The sequence below is a fragment of the Rhinatrema bivittatum genome, chromosome 1 (genome assembly GCF_901001135.1).
Source record: "Rhinatrema bivittatum chromosome 1, aRhiBiv1.1, whole genome shotgun sequence".
In the NCBI taxonomy this organism is placed as follows: Eukaryota; Metazoa; Chordata; class Amphibia; order Gymnophiona; family Rhinatrematidae; genus Rhinatrema; species Rhinatrema bivittatum.
Window position 1 is genome coordinate 9,931,889 of NC_042615.1, and position 17,846 is coordinate 9,949,734.

At 47.0% G+C, this 17,846-nt stretch overlaps 1 protein-coding gene across 1 annotated transcript in view; it reads left to right on the forward strand.

Moving 5' to 3' along the window:
• Nucleotides 1-17,846, forward strand: part of KIAA1109 (KIAA1109 ortholog) — a 590,259-nt gene that overhangs the window by 90,110 nt on the left and 482,303 nt on the right. The window contains 3 exon segments of the mRNA XM_029584454.1: nucleotides 9,375-9,531; nucleotides 11,073-11,151; nucleotides 13,266-13,357. Of these exon segments, the coding sequence (XP_029440314.1) occupies nucleotides 9,375-9,531; nucleotides 11,073-11,151; nucleotides 13,266-13,357 (328 nt within the window).

Here is a 17,846-nt window from a genome sequence, read left to right on the forward strand (position 1 = left end):
TAGCATTTTTCTATACCGACTTTCCAATAACAAAATTATTGATCAATTCGGTTTACATTTTAAACAATAACAACAATGACAAGTAAATGTCTTACAATGAACAGGTCGAATTAACTTGGATTAAGATATAAGGGGGTAATAACATAATTAACATGAGCGGTGCCTAATATAGGCTAGAGGCTGGGTTTTAATGATAGACTGCCAAAGATAATAGACTGCCAAAGATCATGTGATTTCTAGAGAAGATCTATATAGTTCTCTAGCGTGTCAGACAACTCCCACTCTCCGGGGTTTAGATGCTGATGACTGAGGAAATCGGCTTGAACATTCTCCTTCCCCACAATGTGGATGGACAATGATCGAACCACAGTCATGACAATGACTGAGTGCTTGCCTCCTGCTGCTTTTAAGAGCTTAATTATGCATAATTCAGCAACTTCATGCATAGAATGGTAAATGCATAATTAAGGCATTTACCATTCTATGCAGGGATACTGGTCCCCAGTACAATCCCGCTGGCACATCAATTGCCTGGAGGCCCGAGCGGTCCATCTGGCACTCAAGATCTTTCTTCCTCTGATCCGTCGCAAGGCGGTGCGGGTGCTCTCTGACAATGCCACCACGGTAGCCTATATCAATCGGCAGAGGGGCACCAGAAGTCGCCTGGTGGCTCTGGAAGCCAGCAAGCTGTTCGCCTGGGCAGAGCATCACCTGGATCGCTTGGCAGCTTCCCACATTGTGGGGAAGGAGAATGTTCAAGCCGATTTCCTCAGTCATCAGCATCTAAACCCCGGAGAGTGGGAGTTGTCTGACAGAGTGATGGATCTGATCGTCCACAGGTGGGGTCGCCCCCACTTAGACCTGATGGCTACTCTGAACAATGCAAAAGCTCCCAGATTCTTCAGATGCAGAAGGGAGCACTGCTTGGAAGGAGTGGATGCCCTGGTTCTTCCCTGGCCTCATGACGTTCTCCTGTATGTGTTCTCCCCTTGGCCTCTGGTGGGAAAAGTACTCAGAAGAATAGAACTTCATCGGGGGTCCGTCATTCTTGTGGCACCCGAGTGGTCCCGCAGACCGTGGTACGCGGATCTGGTGAACCTCGCGACGTCCGGTCCTCTTCGCCTCGGCCATCTTCCACACCTTCTCCAGCAGGGTCCAGTATTTTTCGATCATGTGGATCGCTTTTGTCTAGCAGCCTGGCTTTTGAACGGTGGCGACTAAGAAAGAAGGGATATAAAGAAGAAGTTATATCCACCCTGTTGCAGGCACATAAGCCTTCTACCTCTCTCGCTCATGTCCGGGTTTGGAGAGTTTTTGAGAGTGTGTGTGCTGAGTCCAGAGTGCCGGCACGCAAGGCTCCGGTATCCTAGGTCCTCTCTTTTCTCCAGAATGGCCTTTCCAAGGGTTTGTCTTTCAACTCCTTACAGGTACAGGTTTCCTGTCTCGGGTCCCTCTTAGGCAATATCGATGGTTACGCAGTGGTGGCTCATCCGTTTTTCTGATTCAGGGGTCTCCCTTAAGACGGTACCGTCATTCTTGCCGAAGGTTGTGTCTTCCTTTCATGTAAATCAGTCGGTGGAACTCCCTGCATTTTCTTCTGAGGACATTGCAAGCACGCCTGGTGGTGACCTTGATGTAAAACGAGTACTACTGCGATATTTACAGGTTACAAACAAATTCCGAGTCTCTGATCATCTCTTTGTCTTATGGAGTGGCCCAAATAGAGGAAATGAGGCTTCTAAGGCTACAATTGCTCACTGGCTAAAGGAGGCAATTGCGTCAGCATATATCTGTTGGGGCCGCCCACTCTCTGGTTTCACAGGCAGAGCAGCTACTTGGAGGTCCCTGCATACGTTTGCTCGTCATTATCGCCTCGATGTGCAGGAGCCAGTATTTGGCTCCTTCAGAAGGCAGGTGCTTCGAGCGGGACTGTTTCGGTCCCACCCGACTTAAGGAAGCTTTGGTACATCCCACTGTCTGGACTGATCCGGGTACATACAGGGAAAGGAAAATTGGTTCTTACCTGCTAATTTTCGTTCCTGTAGTACCACGGATCAGTCCAGACTCCCTCCCGTGCACTGTCTGCTACGTCCCCTCGAAGCTCTTTTCCTTTGTTTCTTTACAGTTTTTTTTTTCATCTCTCTGCTTCCTATCAGAACTTTAAGGCACCGGAAACATCTACTAGATGGATATAGATATATGTAAGAGCAGTTATTTACAGAGTTTTGAATTGTTCAAATTATCAGTTACTTGTTGCTTGATTGATCTGGTTATCTTTATATTTATATACTTTGACAATGGTTATACTGAAGGGATGCAGGATAGGCTCTGTCCTGATATAGGATACCCTTTGTTTTTCTCTGTCTCCATCTGCTGGACAAGAGGCTCAACCCACGGTCTGGACTGATCCATGGTACTACAGGAACGAAAATTAGCAGGTAAGAACCAATTTTTCTTTAGTGCAGGTTAGCCCATTGCATTCCTGGAAGCACAAAGCAGTCATATAACTGTTATTATAAGCTGAACTGCTGCTCTGTGCAGGTTACCTAGTGTTAAATTACCATCATGTCTCTGTGTCTGTCTCATTGGCTTTTGAATTCTGTTACTGTTTTTGTCTCCACCACCACCTCCAGAAGGGCATTACAGGCATCTATTATACTCTTCCTGAAAAAGCACCAACTAACATAGTAGGTAAAGACCAGATGGCCCACCCTGCTCGTAGAATATATCTCAGCTGTTGGTCTTAGATGCTTGACCACTGGTAGGATATTACTCTTTTCCCGTCAATAGCAGGGCTGAATTAGCCAAGCTGTCTGGGGAGCATCGCGATCCCGAGTAGGCAGAGTTTCCCCTAGCTGATCACAGAGTTTTTTTGACTCTGTGTGTCTGCACGGTAGTGTTCCTGCGCGGTTCCCTCACCTCTTCAGTTTCTTTTTTTCCGCGAACCGTTCACACTTGGGGTTTTTCTGCTAGCAAATGTTTTGCCTGACTGGATTTTTCTTCACCAAATTTTTTTGCGTTTTTCACAAGACTTCTCATCCCAGACGGCTCCGAAGCCCTCTGGGTTCAAATATTGTCAGTGTGGCAAAATTATGTCCATCACTGATGGACATAATTATTGCTACATCTGTTTAGGCCTGGACTACGATCAGAAATTGTGTTGGGACTGCGGGAGGATGTCTCCGTGGGCCCAGCAACACTGGGCCACGAGGATGGAGAGGCAACGCATGGGCACTTCGGCCCCACCATCCTCCGTGCATTTTTTGCCGGGATCGGCGAAGTCAGGTAAGGCCCATTCAAAGCGAGCGTCCTCGCTGGGACCAGCAGGACTCGGAAGACCCGCTAAAAGTTCCAGACCAAGGTCTCTCACACCCTCAAGGCCTCGTTCAAAAGCCGGGGATCTGGCAGAGGAACTTCGGCGTAAAGAACCAGCGAGTGCATCTTCAGAGCCTGCGCTGTCAGCATCGTTAAAAAGAAAACACGACGCTTCGAAACGAGAAGACGCATGAACAAAGCATGAAGCGTTCAATTTATACGGCGCATCCATGGCGCATTGCCGCGACGACGCATCCTCGACGCGTCATACGGCACACAGAGCAGCTACAGCGCATAGAGTATCTACGGAGCACAGCCAATCACACGGCGCACCTACGGAGCACAGGTCATTGCCTGATGCTCCTAGGGCGCATGGCGCAAAAAGAATGCAGGTGCAATCACCAGATCGCAGTGCATCGGGCAAACATCGCCATAAGTTACATCATATAGCTTCTGACAAACAGTAAGATCTAGTAGCTCATCAAGAATCTCCATAACTTCTTACATAGACATTGAAGGTTTCTCTGCATCTGAATCTTTATCAGGGTGAACTCTTCCTAGTGACAGTTCTTTGGCCAGTCTCTCATCGGTTTCTAGAGAGAAGAGACGCTCTCCTTCCTTGCAAATTGCATTAACAAAACGTATTTGCCCTTAGCCTACTATACCTCCTCAAGGTCAACACAAAGGGAAAGCCCCTGAGGACATTTTGCTTGCGGCAATGCCAACAAAAGCCCAAAGCAAAGATTCCATATTCCTCCACAAGGTACTTTGGCGGCATCTACTATGACGAAAATCTCAGATATTCTCAGCTCATTTTTCCAAGAACTGGAAAAAACAAAAGAATTACCACCACAGCATTCTCCAGATGGTTCTCCTACCTTGCCTCCAGGTGTAGAACCTTTGCAACTGGTCAAAGAACATACACCAACTCAACCAATTAGTCCAGGTTCTCCAGAATCAGTTCATTCTTTGAATTCTTCAACAGGAATGCCATCTGATCCTCAGGAAGGCCTACCTGAACCGTATTCTCCTCCGGAGGACTTGACCTATGCAAAATTTATTGAGAAAGTAGGCAGTCTTCTCCAGGTAGAAACAGGAAGGATACCTGACCCCAGAGCTGAAATGCTCGGAATCTTAAAAATATTTGAATCTCCTCCCGAGCCCACTGCTCTACCTCCTCACTCTGTATTAGAAAATCTACTATTCAAAATCTGGAAAACTCCTTTCTCAACATCGGCTACTTCAAGAAAAATTGATATTAAGTACAAGATGCGTAATTTATCAATTTACGAATCTGTCCAACCTCCCCACCAATCTATCGTGGTAGAATCAGCCTTATCCAAAACTAAACATAATAAATTGCATTCGAACACACCACCGGGCAGAGAGAATAAATGCCTAGATGACTTTGGGAAGAAGATTTATCACTCCTCCATGCTCACGAACAGAATACAGCATCATCAGTTCTATACTACACAATACCTCTTCGAATCACTCCAAAAGCTGCGTCCACTATGTCTATCGGAGGACAATACACTTCACCAATCTTTCTTAGATATGAAAGAAGGCCTCAAGCATTTACTAAGCTCTATTTATGAGTCTTTTGAATCTTCAGCAAGAGCGTCTGCTTCGGCTTCGGCTATAGCGGCCAGATGTATGGCTTGGCTCAGAGCCAGTGCAATTCGGACTGATGTACATGAGAAGCTAGCCGATATCCCATGCACGGGTGACAATCTCTTTGGAGATAAATTTGGAGATATAGTCTCCCATTTGAAGGAACAAAGCGCAGCTGTATTATCTCTCACCACTCCTGCAGAGTCTCAAAAATCGCAACATCGATTTTATCCTTACTGTCGCCAGTATTACTCCAGACCATACAATAGACCATATTCACAGTACAGGCCTCAACCGTATGTCTCGCCAAGAAACACAGCTCCACCAAGTTCTAGGGGTCATGCCAGACAACAAAGACAAGTAAAGCAAACGCTGGCCCCTCAACAAAAACAAGCTTTTTCTTTTTGAAATTAATCAGCCACCACCACTACCAGTATTCATAGGAGGACGACTTCAATTTTTTTCTCCACAATTGGGAATCCATCACGTCAGATCAGTGGGTACTCAACATTATAAAAAACGGTTACTCTCTAAATTTTCAATCCACTCCTTCTCTTCCTCATATTCCTCTGAAGAGGATGATACAATCCCAGTCCACATCGCTCACAGCGGAATTGAACAACCTACAGGTTCAACAATCTATACAGATCATCCCTCTTCATCATCATCATCACCAAGGGTTTTATTCCCAATATTTCCTCATTCCAAAGAAGTCAGGAGGCCTACGATCTATTCTAGATCTGACTACTCAACAAGCACATAAAGAGAGAGAAATTCAAAATGACTTCTCTCAAAAATATCCTACCGCTGATTCAGCACAACGATTGGCTATGTTCCATCAACCTGAAGGATGCATATTCCCATATACCAATTCACCTGTTTTCTTGGTGTTACCTATGTTTCCAAGTTCGGAATATACATTACCAATACAAGGTTCTCCCATTTGGCTTATCTTCAGCCCCAAGGGTATTCACCAAATGTCTAGCAGTGGTGGTGGCTCACCTAAGAAAACGTTCGATCCAAATTTTTCCCTATCTGGACGACTGGTTAATAGTAGCATCGGATCAGTCTACACTGAGAGATCATATGTTACGCTCGATTGAATGCCTTCAGAGGTTGGGATTTCTTATCAATTTGAGAAGTCTCACCTACAACCTACTCAGCTACTTCAGTTCATAGTCGCTCTCATAAATACGGTCGATCAGAGAGTGTACCTTCTTCCAGACAGGATGCAGAACATACAATCATTGGCAAACAACCTGCTTCACAGAAACCGGATATCTGCATGCCAGGTTCTCCAACTTCTGGGTAATATGGCAGCAGCGATCTATGTGGTTCCTCACACCAGACTTCACATGTGCTGCTTACAATGGGGTTTAAAGACTCAGTGGTCTCAATTCATACAGCCATTCAGCACCAGAATTCGAATTACGAACACAATGAAAGAGGACATTCGATGGTGGCTCCTTCCCAAAAATCTTTCCTCGGGAGCTCCATTCTGTTTACCGCCTCATCAGATAACTCTGACCACAGATGCCTCCAACAAAGGTTGGGGAGCACATCTGGGCGAACTGAAAACTCAAGGTCTGTGGACCCCTCAGGAATCTACATACCAGATCAATCTCCTGGAGCTAAGAGCCATTTGGATGGTACGTCAAACGTTCTCAGATCAGATAAGGGGATCAAGCCTCATGGTATATACAGACAATCAGGTAGCCATGTTTTACATAAACAAGGAAGGAGGGTATGATTCCTGGACTCTATGCCAGGAAGCAACACGAATTCTACATTGGACAGTCAAAGCCCAAGTATCAATTCAAGCAACTTATCTTCCAGGTCTGGACAATGTAACAGCAGATTGTCTCAGTCGGATTTTTCATCCACACAAATGGACCTTAAATCCAGAGGTGGCTCAAAACATCTTCAAACAGTGGGGGTTTCCCAGAATAGACCTCTTTGCCACGGAAGCAAACAGACAAGTCCAAACCTTTTGCTCAGTTTACCCCAGCAATCAAAGGATTGCTCCAGATGCCTTTCTCATTCCATTGACGCCAGGCTTGATGTACGCCTATCCAACCATTCCACTCATATCTCGAACGATTCAGAAATGCATCCAAGACGTATCAGACATGATTTTAATAGCCCCAGCATGGCCGAGACAACCTGGTACGCGTACCTCGTGAAACTTTCCATTCATCCACCAATACCGTTACAAAATCTTCCACATCTTCTGACACAGGAAGGGGGCTCATTACTTCACCCCATGAATCAATCCCTTCATCTCACAGCATGGAGATTGAAAGGCAAATACTAAATCCCTTAGGTTTATCTTCTCAACTAGAGGATATTCTTATTGCTTCATGGAAACCTTCAACCAGACGCAATAACAAAGGAAAGTGGCTGCGGTACTTAGACTGGTGTACTCCAAAGAACATAAACTCTTTCTCATACATGGCCACTCAATTACTGCAATATCTGCACACACTCTACGAAGCAGGACTAGCCACCCCTGCAGTGCGAGTACATATCAGTGCTACAGCTTTTCATGATCCTTTTAATAACTTCCAATGTCTAACCATCCGTTGATTTCTAGATTCATGAAGGGAATGATCCGACTTCGCCCACCGGTGACTAAACCCCCAATTCCATGGGATTTAAATGTAGTGCTGGAACAACTAATGCTTCCACCTTTCGAACCATTAGACTCTAGCCACATCAAATATATGACATGGAAAACAGTCTTTCTCATTGCCATTACTTCTGCAAGGAGGGTCAGCGAACTACAAGCCTTGGTTCACTACTCCCCTTATCTTGAATTCTACCATGACAAGGTGACACTTCGTCCTCACCCTTCCTTTCTGCCTAAGAAGGTAACATTTTTTCATCTTTATCAAACCATAACTCTACCTATTTTTTTTTCCAAAGCCACATAATAACGAGCGAGAAAAACTTTTACACACATTGGACTGTAAAAGAGCGTTAGCTTTAATATAAGAAAAGGACTCATTCAACTTCCAGGCCATCTCAACTGTTTCTTTCCTTTAACCCGAATGATCCTGGACAACCAGTCTCAAAAAGGACCATAGCCAGTTGGTTATCACAATGCATTCTTTTTTGCTACAATAAACGTTCCATTAAACTACTCACAAAGCCTCAGGCGCACCAAATCCGCGCATCAGTTGCCCACTTGAACAAAGTTCCTTTAATTGATATCTGCAAAGCGGCAACATGGTCGTCCATTCATACATTCACATCTCATTATTGCCTCCCAACAACAAACAACCTCTGACGTAGCACTAGGCACAGCAGTCTTCTCATCACTAAAAAGAACATGAGACTGTCTACCACTTCAAGGGTTGATGTCCAAACCTACAAACAATGAATATACAAGGACACAACCCGGGAGCTTGGGACTCCCAGACAGCATGGCTAATTCAGCCCTGCTATCGACGGGGGAAAAAGCAAGTTTGCTTACCGTAAACTCTGTTTCTGTAGATAGCAGGATGAATTAGCCATGCGTTCCCTCTCTCCTCCCTAGACAGTCACACAGACAGACATACGTTATTGACTTACCTCTCGCTTGGCTACAAAGAAACTAAAGAGGTGAGGGAACCGCGCGGGAACACTACCACGCAGATGCACAGAGTCAAAAAACTCTGTGATCAGCTAGGGGAAACTGCGCCTACTCGGGATCACGATGCTTCCCAGACAGCATGGCTAATTCATCCTGCTTTCTATAGAAACACCGTTTACGGTAAGCAAACTTGCTTTTATCAAAGTCAGTTTATATTGTCTTTCTCATTGGTTCTGTATTATCTTCGGTAATTGAGCATACAGATTGATTAATTCAACACTCAGCCCCCATTCCCACAATGTCTTGCCACCAGAAGTTACAGTAATCTAAATAGCTGCCAGAACTAGTGACGCTGATGCTCAGGATTCAATCGCCTAGGTCCCTGTGCTCCTGCTGAACGATGCACAGCCACCACCACAGGGCCTGCTTTTATGTTGAGATAGTATTGATTAAATGTTATAATTAGCATCTGTGCAACATTACATATGAAGAGCCAAGCGAATTTCATGTGTGATGTGAGTCTGTTATTTTTAAAGTCAGAACAAGTATTGCCTATGTGCATTTATCTTGATGATTTTGCAGTTCGTTATGATAAGGTTTCTTTACCCTGGATAGAGAAATGAAGGTTTGGGGGAGTGTCTGTTCTAGCGCTATTGAATAAATGAGACTTGCCGATGGAAATAAATCTGACCCTTCACTTTTCCCCCTTCCTATTCCAGAATACCATTACCGTTTTCTCTGGATCCCTTCTGCAGCCATGTATTTTGAAAGGATGCGTACTATTGCTTTGAATTTGAAATTAATTATAGCTTTGTGCTAAAGATGGGGGATGATCTATTGCTTAAAATTCTTTTTTTCCTCATATTTGTAGGGACTGCTTGTGGAAATTCTTTTTCCCGCCAGACTATCAAATTATGAAGGTTTCAGAAATTGCTCAGCCTGGGAAGTTGCGCCAAATCCTGGCTTTTGAACTGCGGATGAACATCATTGCAGATGCTACCATTGATTTCCTTTTCACTAAAAACAGGGTAGGCAATTTTTCAATGGGTTGTGAAGGTGGGCCTAGCGGTACGGTGGGGAGCCTTGGTTTCCGTGCCTGGCTTCTGTATCTCAGGCTGGTTGGGGCGAGATCATCAGGGAAAACAATATCCACAGCCTTGGTGTGAGGGGAAGGCATCTTCAGAGTCATTCAGTAACCCTTAAAGGTCACCGGGCTCTGAAAAGTCATGGCCTGTTCCTCCCTCTTATTTATTTGGATTTCTTTTTCAAGTGTTTCATTGACGAATGTCCGAAGCGAGCGTGGCACCAGCGACAAAATAAATACATAAAGGATACCATGAAGTTGCAACCACATAAATCCAGTAACGACAGTATTTAATACAAAACTCCCCCCGGCTGGAGAAAGGTTTCAGAAGTAGCTTTAGCAAGGCAGTGAGAGAAAGCTGTGTACGAGTTAGTGGGAAATGAACAGCCTTGGATGATTGCCTATGGTGCTGTATTCTCGGGGGCTGACGCCCTAAGCATCGCCGCAGGGATAGGTTTTGATTGGTCTGGGAGTTGAAAGGAGAATAAAATAAAGGCATCTGTTGTATTATTTCATAGTTTAACTAATTGGAAAACATTTCTCCCTGTTCTGTAGTAGTAGTTAGTCATCATAAGAATAATTAAATATGCATTCGGTTCCCATAAAAGACGTCTAAAACTTTTGTGAACTCAAATTGTAAGTGCAGTAATTTGCTATGGATATCTAATATTTCAACCAAATTCTTTCCCATTAATAGATTATTTGAATATTGTACTCATTCTAGATTTTCTTCTTTAGATTTTATCCGTAGCTGGTTTTATTCCTCTTGTGTTTTTTTTTCTAATACCCCGCCGATAGCGTGCTCTCTCTTCTCTGCCTGCTGGTAGGGCAGGTGTCTGTCTCTGCTTTTTTTTTTTTTTTAACCAGCACAAAACCTAAGAGAGGTTGATTTCTTCAATACTAGATATGCTTAGGAAGTGATTTGGGGTTAGTATTGCATCTGTCTCATGGTGGAGGTAGTGTAGAGGCCGATATTCATGTTCCTCCTCCTGTGAGGCCCAGTTATCAGGATGAGAGCCGCACTGCTAGCACTCTCTTTTCTGGGCATGAGGAAGGCAATCCCTGACCTGCAGGGACTGTTCTGTTCTCCCCACTGCTTTCGGTAACTGTCTCGACACCAGCAGCCTCTGCCCCGCCTTGTGTCCTCAGAAGGGGAAGGAGGGACCTGGGGAGTTGCTCTAGAGGGAAGAGCCAGGGAGGAAGGCAGAGTGACTGCTGTGCAGTTGACTAATGACCAAAATTCTATAAAAGTCAAATTCAGTATTTTATTTTATTTTTTTGAATAAGCTTTAGATCATGACCTTCAAATTGATGAATAACTGTCGCTGGTAGGACCTAAAGCTTCTGTGAGACTTCCATTAGTGCCATATTATAATGTAGGTAACTTGAACAACGAGCAAGGAGAGGAGGAGAAGAGAGATTGGGGATCGCATAGCTAGATGATGAATTGAATGGTTAATTTCAATATTGTTTTTTTCCATCTAGGAAACCAATGCTGTTCATGTGAATGTTGGGGCAGGATCATATTTAGAAGTGAACATTCCAATGACGGTTGGTGAAGGCGGTAAGAAGAGACCACGCCACAAAAACTTGAACATTAAATGTAAACTTTTCCTTCCTTCCATCCATCCAGAAGGGTTCTGCACAGAGAGGCAGTTACTGCCCTTAACAGAAACATGGGGGTAACCTGCACGGAGAGGCAGTTACTACCCTTAACAGAAACATGGGGGTAACCTGCACGGAGAGGCAGTTACTGCCCTTAACAGAAACATGGGGGTAATCTGCACGGAGCGGCAATTACTGCCCTTAACAGAAACATGGGGGTAACCTGCACGGAGAGGCAGTTACTGCCCTTAACAGAAACATGGGGGTAACCTGCACGGAGCGGCAGTTACTACCCTTAACAGAAACATGGGGGTAACCAGCTTGGAGCAGCAGTTACTGCCCTTAACAGAAACACGGGGGTAACCTGCATGGAGCGGCAGTTACTACCCTTAACAGAAACACGGGGGTAACCTGCATGGAGCAGCAGTTACTGCCCTTAACAGAAACACGGGTGTAACCTGCATGGAGCAGCAGTTACTACCCTTAACAGAAACACGGGGGTAACCTGCATGGAGCAGCAGTTACTGCCCTTAACAGAAACACGGGTGTAACCTGCATGGAGCAGCAGTTACTACCCTTAACAGAAACGTGGGGGTAACCTGCACGGAGCGGCAGTTACTACCCTTAACAGAAATGTGGGGGTAACCTGCATGGAGCGGCAGTTACTACCCTTAACAGAAACATGGGGGAAACCTGCACAGAGCAGCAGTTACTGCCCTTAACAGAAACATGGGGGTAACCTGCACGAAGCGGCAGTTACTGCCCTTAACAGAAACATGGGGGTAACCTGCACGGAGCGGCAATTACTACCCTTAACAGAAATGTGGGGGTAACCTGCACGAAGCGGCAGTTACTACCCTTAACAGAAACATGGGGGTAACCTGCACGGAGCGGCAGTTACTACCCTTAACAGAAACATGGGGGTAACCTGCACGGAGCAGCAGTTACTGCCCTTAACAGAAATGTGGGGGTAACCTGCATGGAGCAGCAGTTACTGCCCTTAACAGAAACACGGGGGTAACCTGCATGGAGCAGCAGTTACTACCCTTAACAGAAACACGGGGGTAACCTGCATGGAGCAGCAGTTACTGCCCTTAACAGAAACACGGGTGTAACCTGCATGGAGCAGCAGTTACTACCCTTAACAGAAATGTGGGGGTAACCTGCATGGAGCAGCAGTTACTACCCTTAACAGAAGGCATGGGGGTAACCTGCATGGAGCAGCAGTTACTACCCTTAACAGAAACGTGGGGGTAACCTGCACGGAGCGGCAGTTACTACCCTTAACAGAAACATGGGGGTAACCTGCATGGAGCAGCAGTTACTACCCTTAACAGAAACGTGGGGGTAACCTGCATGGAGCAGCAGTTACTACCCTTAACAGAAGGCATGGGGGTAACCTGCATGGAGCAGCAGTTACTACCCTTAACAGAAACGTGGGGGTAACCTGCACGGAGCGGCAGTTACTACCCTTAACAGAAATGTGGGGGTAACCTGCATGGAGCGGCAGTTACTACCCTTAACAGAAACATGGGGGAAACCTGCACAGAGCAGCAGTTACTGCCCTTAACAGAAACATGGGGGTAACCTGCACGAAGCGGCAGTTACTGCCCTTAACAGAAACATGGGGGTAACCTGCACGGAGCAGCAGTTACTACCCTTAACAGAAATGTGGGGGTAACCTGCATGGAGCGGCAGTTACTACCTTGGGAAGCTTGCTGGGCAGACTAGATGGACCATTTTGGTCTTTTTCTGCCGTCATTACTATGAAATAGATCCTGACTGCACAAACACAGGGACTGGTCAAAATAGCCAGAAAATGCAGGTGGATTTCTAGGAACCAAATGCCCAAGTACAGATTTAGGTGTCTGATATTTTTCTCCTGCTCAGCAGAGGAAGCAGTAATTCGGACTTGCTGCCTGGATAGCTTGGTAATTTTTGTGCAAGAAATGCATTACTGGTCTTCCATTGTTGCATTATTTTCTCTTTGCACTGCAGATATGCAGAATCAATTTTGAATACTTGTCAGAGCTGCAGCTGTAAAGTGTTCTTATTATTCTCTTTGCTTATTAGGTTACTCCCCTGCAATTAAGGGGCAACTTTTGCATGTTGATGCCACCAGTAGTATGCAATACCGGACGCTTATCGAAGCAGAAATGCTAGCTGTAAGTTTGTAGTCCAATGTTCACTTGTGCGTGATTGATAAAAGAAAGTACAGCTCGTGTTGTGAACAGTAATGGGGACTTTAGCCCTTAAGAGGGATTTACGCATGTATTTAAAATGTGGAACTAGGTTCATTTGTCTTCTCCTGAATATGCACCTTGTGTTTTGCACTTCTTTTGTATAATGCTGCTTTGGTGCATGTTTAGGGTTTTGTCTTGTTGGCTAGCCGAAGCTTTGTGCTGGAACAGTGAATCACAGAAGTTAGTCATGTAGGAAATATGGCAGTGCAATGGGAGCAAACAATGATAACCAAGTGTACCTCGAGTATCTCTCTTATATAATTTATCCAGTAGAACTGATTGTCTTCAGAGGGAGGCCTCTTAGTCTTGGCTCTTGCTTAGAAGCACAGCACTGTTATTAGCCTTGAAAAAGACAGGAAGGGAGAAACTGGATAAAGCTGACGATTCCTCTTTCATGATGGCCAGAGGCCTCTTCAGATCTATGGTTTTCCACGGATAAACAGGCTGAATTAGCCATGCTGTCGGGGTGCGCCCCCTGGTGACCCGGTGCGGAACCTCTCATAGGATATTGAATACTTTCACCTCTCTCACTCTTGTGTGACTGCACAGTTGCTTCCCGCGCGATTGACTCTTCTCTGTCAGTTTGTTTTATTCCAGCTATGGCAACGGTCGCGGTTCTTCTCTCTTCCTGTCACACTTGTCTTATTTTTCTCTCTTCTCTCATCCTCACTTTAGGGAGCCCCCAAAGGCACTTTTAAGTTCCACCTTGCTGTCAGAAACTTCCGGATTTAAATTTTGCCAATGTCTCTCACAGACGGCTATGCCCGGTGCTATATCTGTTTAGGACCAGGCCATGATCAGGTGGCTTGCTGTCACTGAGAGCTCAAATGTCAGAGAGCTGTGAAAATTGCCCAACTTTGGGACCCGGAGGAAGATGCTTCGGGTTCTTATGCCCTGAGTCAGACACAATCTTTGCCAGAGAACCTAAAAAATCATCCCATAAGAAAAGAGCTTCTTCTCTCGAACCGGCAAAGAGCTCTAAAACGGGATCGGTACCACATACGAAGCGTACCCACTCCCACACAAACTGAGATGCTATGAGACCTGCTGATGCATCGAGTGCTTTGCCCGATGCGTGTCATATGAAGCCGTCGCACAAGCCAAGCATAGAAATGCATCGACCGGCACACGGTGCGTCAACTTTGTCACACAAAACCCACATAGAGTCGAAGCATCCAACTTTGGCACTAGCATCAAGTCAATTGAAAGATAAAAAACTCGACGCAAATGATGCAAGAGTTCAAAAAAATTAATACATCCAATACAAAAACATTAGACTCCAAGATCCTTTAGACAAAATCCTTCCAACCCGCTCACTATTTCAGATATGGAAGTCTCTGAGGCCTCAGAAGAAGAAATTTCAGCACTTCCAAAATGCCCTTCTTTCTCATCCTCACATAAACAGCCCAAGCGGATTGAAGAAGCCAAACACAGATTCCCCTCCCTTCCCCATCTCAAAAGATGAGGAGAGTATCAGGACCTTCAACCAAAGGCGTACAGGCAGCAGCCTCTCAATCTCTAACTCAGATTACAGGTATACTTCAGACCTTTTTCAATACATTAGCGTTGTCCCAAATTCCACCCCCTTCATCCAGCTCATCAGAAGGGGAATTGGAGGGCTTAATCATTTCTCCTTCGCCTGACCTTCCATCTGGAGATGACAGTTGGCGACAAATTTCGAGCCCAATATCTACGGGCCCAAGAAGAGAACCTATCTACTCCTCTCTATCCTCACCAGTATATCATCAAATCCTCCGGAAGAACAATTAGAACCCTCATTGTCCCCGGAGGACTTTCGTTCCCAAAGTTCATAGAAAAAGTAGGTACCACCTTAAATCTAAAGACCAAAAAACTTCCAGATCCAAGAGCAGACATACATGGCTTGTTAAAAATTTTCATTTCCTAGCGTGTAGCCAGATGGACTCAGAACAAGTGGGTATAGTGTGCTCGTGCTAGCAGTTGGAGACAGATCTGACATCAGCACGGGTACATATATCCCCACAGGAAGTGAAGCAACTCAGTAATTTCCATCTCCAAAGCAGTTTGGAGAGCCTGCACGCTCGCTGAGCGTGTTTTCCAATACTACTTTCTACTTTCAACTTTCCAAATTTCTCAGACGACGAGCCCCGCACTCCTGCGGTGATACCCTCCGGTCCCTCCCCCAGTCGAGTTTCCCGAGGTGATTTCCGTGGTCCCTCGGAGGTTTTAGGCCTGGTCCGGTGGCCGAATCGCAGCAGGGATCTAGCCCCCGAGCGAGAAGGGCTCGGGCCTGGCTGAGAGGCGCCTCGGTCCCGGCGTGGACTTAGCCCCGAGCGAGACGAGTTTGGCGGCTTAGAGGCAGCGGGTGCAATTCCTCGAGCACGGCGGTGTAGGTATTTCCCCTCTCCCCCCGCAGCCGGAGACCGCCCGGGTTACAGCCGGGAAGCGCCGAGGATCAGGTAAGGCGTACATCTCTTACTTTTGGTCTCCGAGGTACGAGGATCGGTGGCGTTGCCTGCGTGCGGCACACCGTGGAGGTCGCCATTTTGTCTGCCTGGTTCAGGTATTGAGCGCCCACAGATAGGCGCACACGGATAGGCGCCTGTGTATAGGCGCACAACGCAGCATATATATATTGCTAAGCGTATGTGGTTGAGCGCATATTGTATATTATTGAGCGCATATTGCTGTACGCATATTATTTAGCGCATACTGTTTATTATTGAGCGTATATTGCTGAACGCATATTATTGAGCGCATACTGTTTATTATTTAGCGTATATTGCTGAACGCATATTATTGAGCGCATATTGTTCTTGGGCTCATATTATTCTTGAGCGCATATTGCTGACAGCATAAGCGCCGGTGCCATGGAACACTTAAACGCCCCGGCGTCTCTAGAGGCGGCACCTCCGGATTCCGGCATCAAAGTTCTTGGCCTGTGCTCAGCTTGCCAGCTTAGAGCCACGCAGAGCGAGGAGCCAGACTCCCTTTGTGCCCAATGTGAGGAGGCAGTGGGAGCCTCGGGCCAGGACCAGTCTCAACCGAGGTTTACCGACAGTTCCCCAGGGGCCACTCCGGATCTAGCGGGCCATCTCGAACAGCCAGGAATCCCGGGGGACCTGGTACCCCGACGGCTGGAGACCGCTTCCATTTCCTGGGTGGACTTATTTAAGGGGATCCACGCCTTTGTACAGATGCAGTCGGCTTCCCGTCCTGGACCCGCTGCTGCTCCGGCTGACCCTGCCCCCGGACCTTCTCGCCCTTATCGTGAGCACCAGCCTCCGGGCAGTCCAGCTCATGCGGACCCTGATATCTCGGAGGACGAGTCCGAACCCCCCGAGGAGGGGGAACTTCCCTCGGGGATAGAGCCATATCGAACTATGAGGCGGTTCTTTCCCAAGGAAGATCTCTCTGACCTGGTCTCTCAGTGCCTGACGGAGTTGGCTATTCCAGGCCCCAGCACCATGGAGGCATCTACGCAGAACCCCCTGCTGGAGGGTCTTCGTCCCACAGCCCGCCATTTCCCCTTCCTGCAAGCGGCGCAACAGCTGATAGATTTGGAGTGGAATGTGCCGGAGGCCTCATTCAAAAGGGGTCGGGCCCTGTCTGGCATGTACCCCCTGGACCCGGCAATCAAGGATATGCTGGCGTGCCCTAAGGTGGACGCCTTGGTTAGCGCTGTGGTCAGGCACACTACCATTCCAGTGGAGGGGGGGGCCGGCCCTCAAGGAGGCTCATGACCGACGCCTGGACGCCATCCTGAAACAAACCTTTGAGGTGGCAGCTCTGTCTCTACGAATCGCAACCTGCTGCACAGTGGTGACGCGTTCCTGTTTGTCACAGGTCCGGAACAATGGTCCGGCAGCGGACATGGCGTCAGCTCTCTCGTTCCTTACGGATACTGCCTCCGACCTAGTCCGTACAACAGCCAAGGGGGTCTCATCCTCAGTAGCAGCCAGGAGGCAGCTCTGGATTTGGAATTGGTCAGCCGATGCTCCTTCTAAGACACGTCTCACTAGAATGCCGTTCAAGGGTTCTCTCCTGTTCGGCAGCGACCTAGATAAACTGGCCAGCACATGGGGCGCCTCTCCAGTACCTCGACTGCTGGAAGACAGGTCCAAGAGGAACCAGCGCATCTTTCCGAGGCCCTCCAGAGGTAGAAGCTGCCAACGCTTCACTCCCTATAGGAGTCACTACCAGGCACCTCGTCCTCAGGCCAGGAACCAGTCCTTTCGGACCAAGCAGCGCAAGAGGGGAGCCGGTTCCGGTTCAGGTCCCGGCCGTGCCTCACAATGAGAATCAGCCGATCCATCCGGGGGACGGAGCCATAGGGGGCAGGTTAACCCTCTTCTACCCCAGATGGGTCGAGATTACGTCGGCCCAGTGGGTCCTCGCCATCATCCGAGAGGGCTATTATCTGGATTTCCAT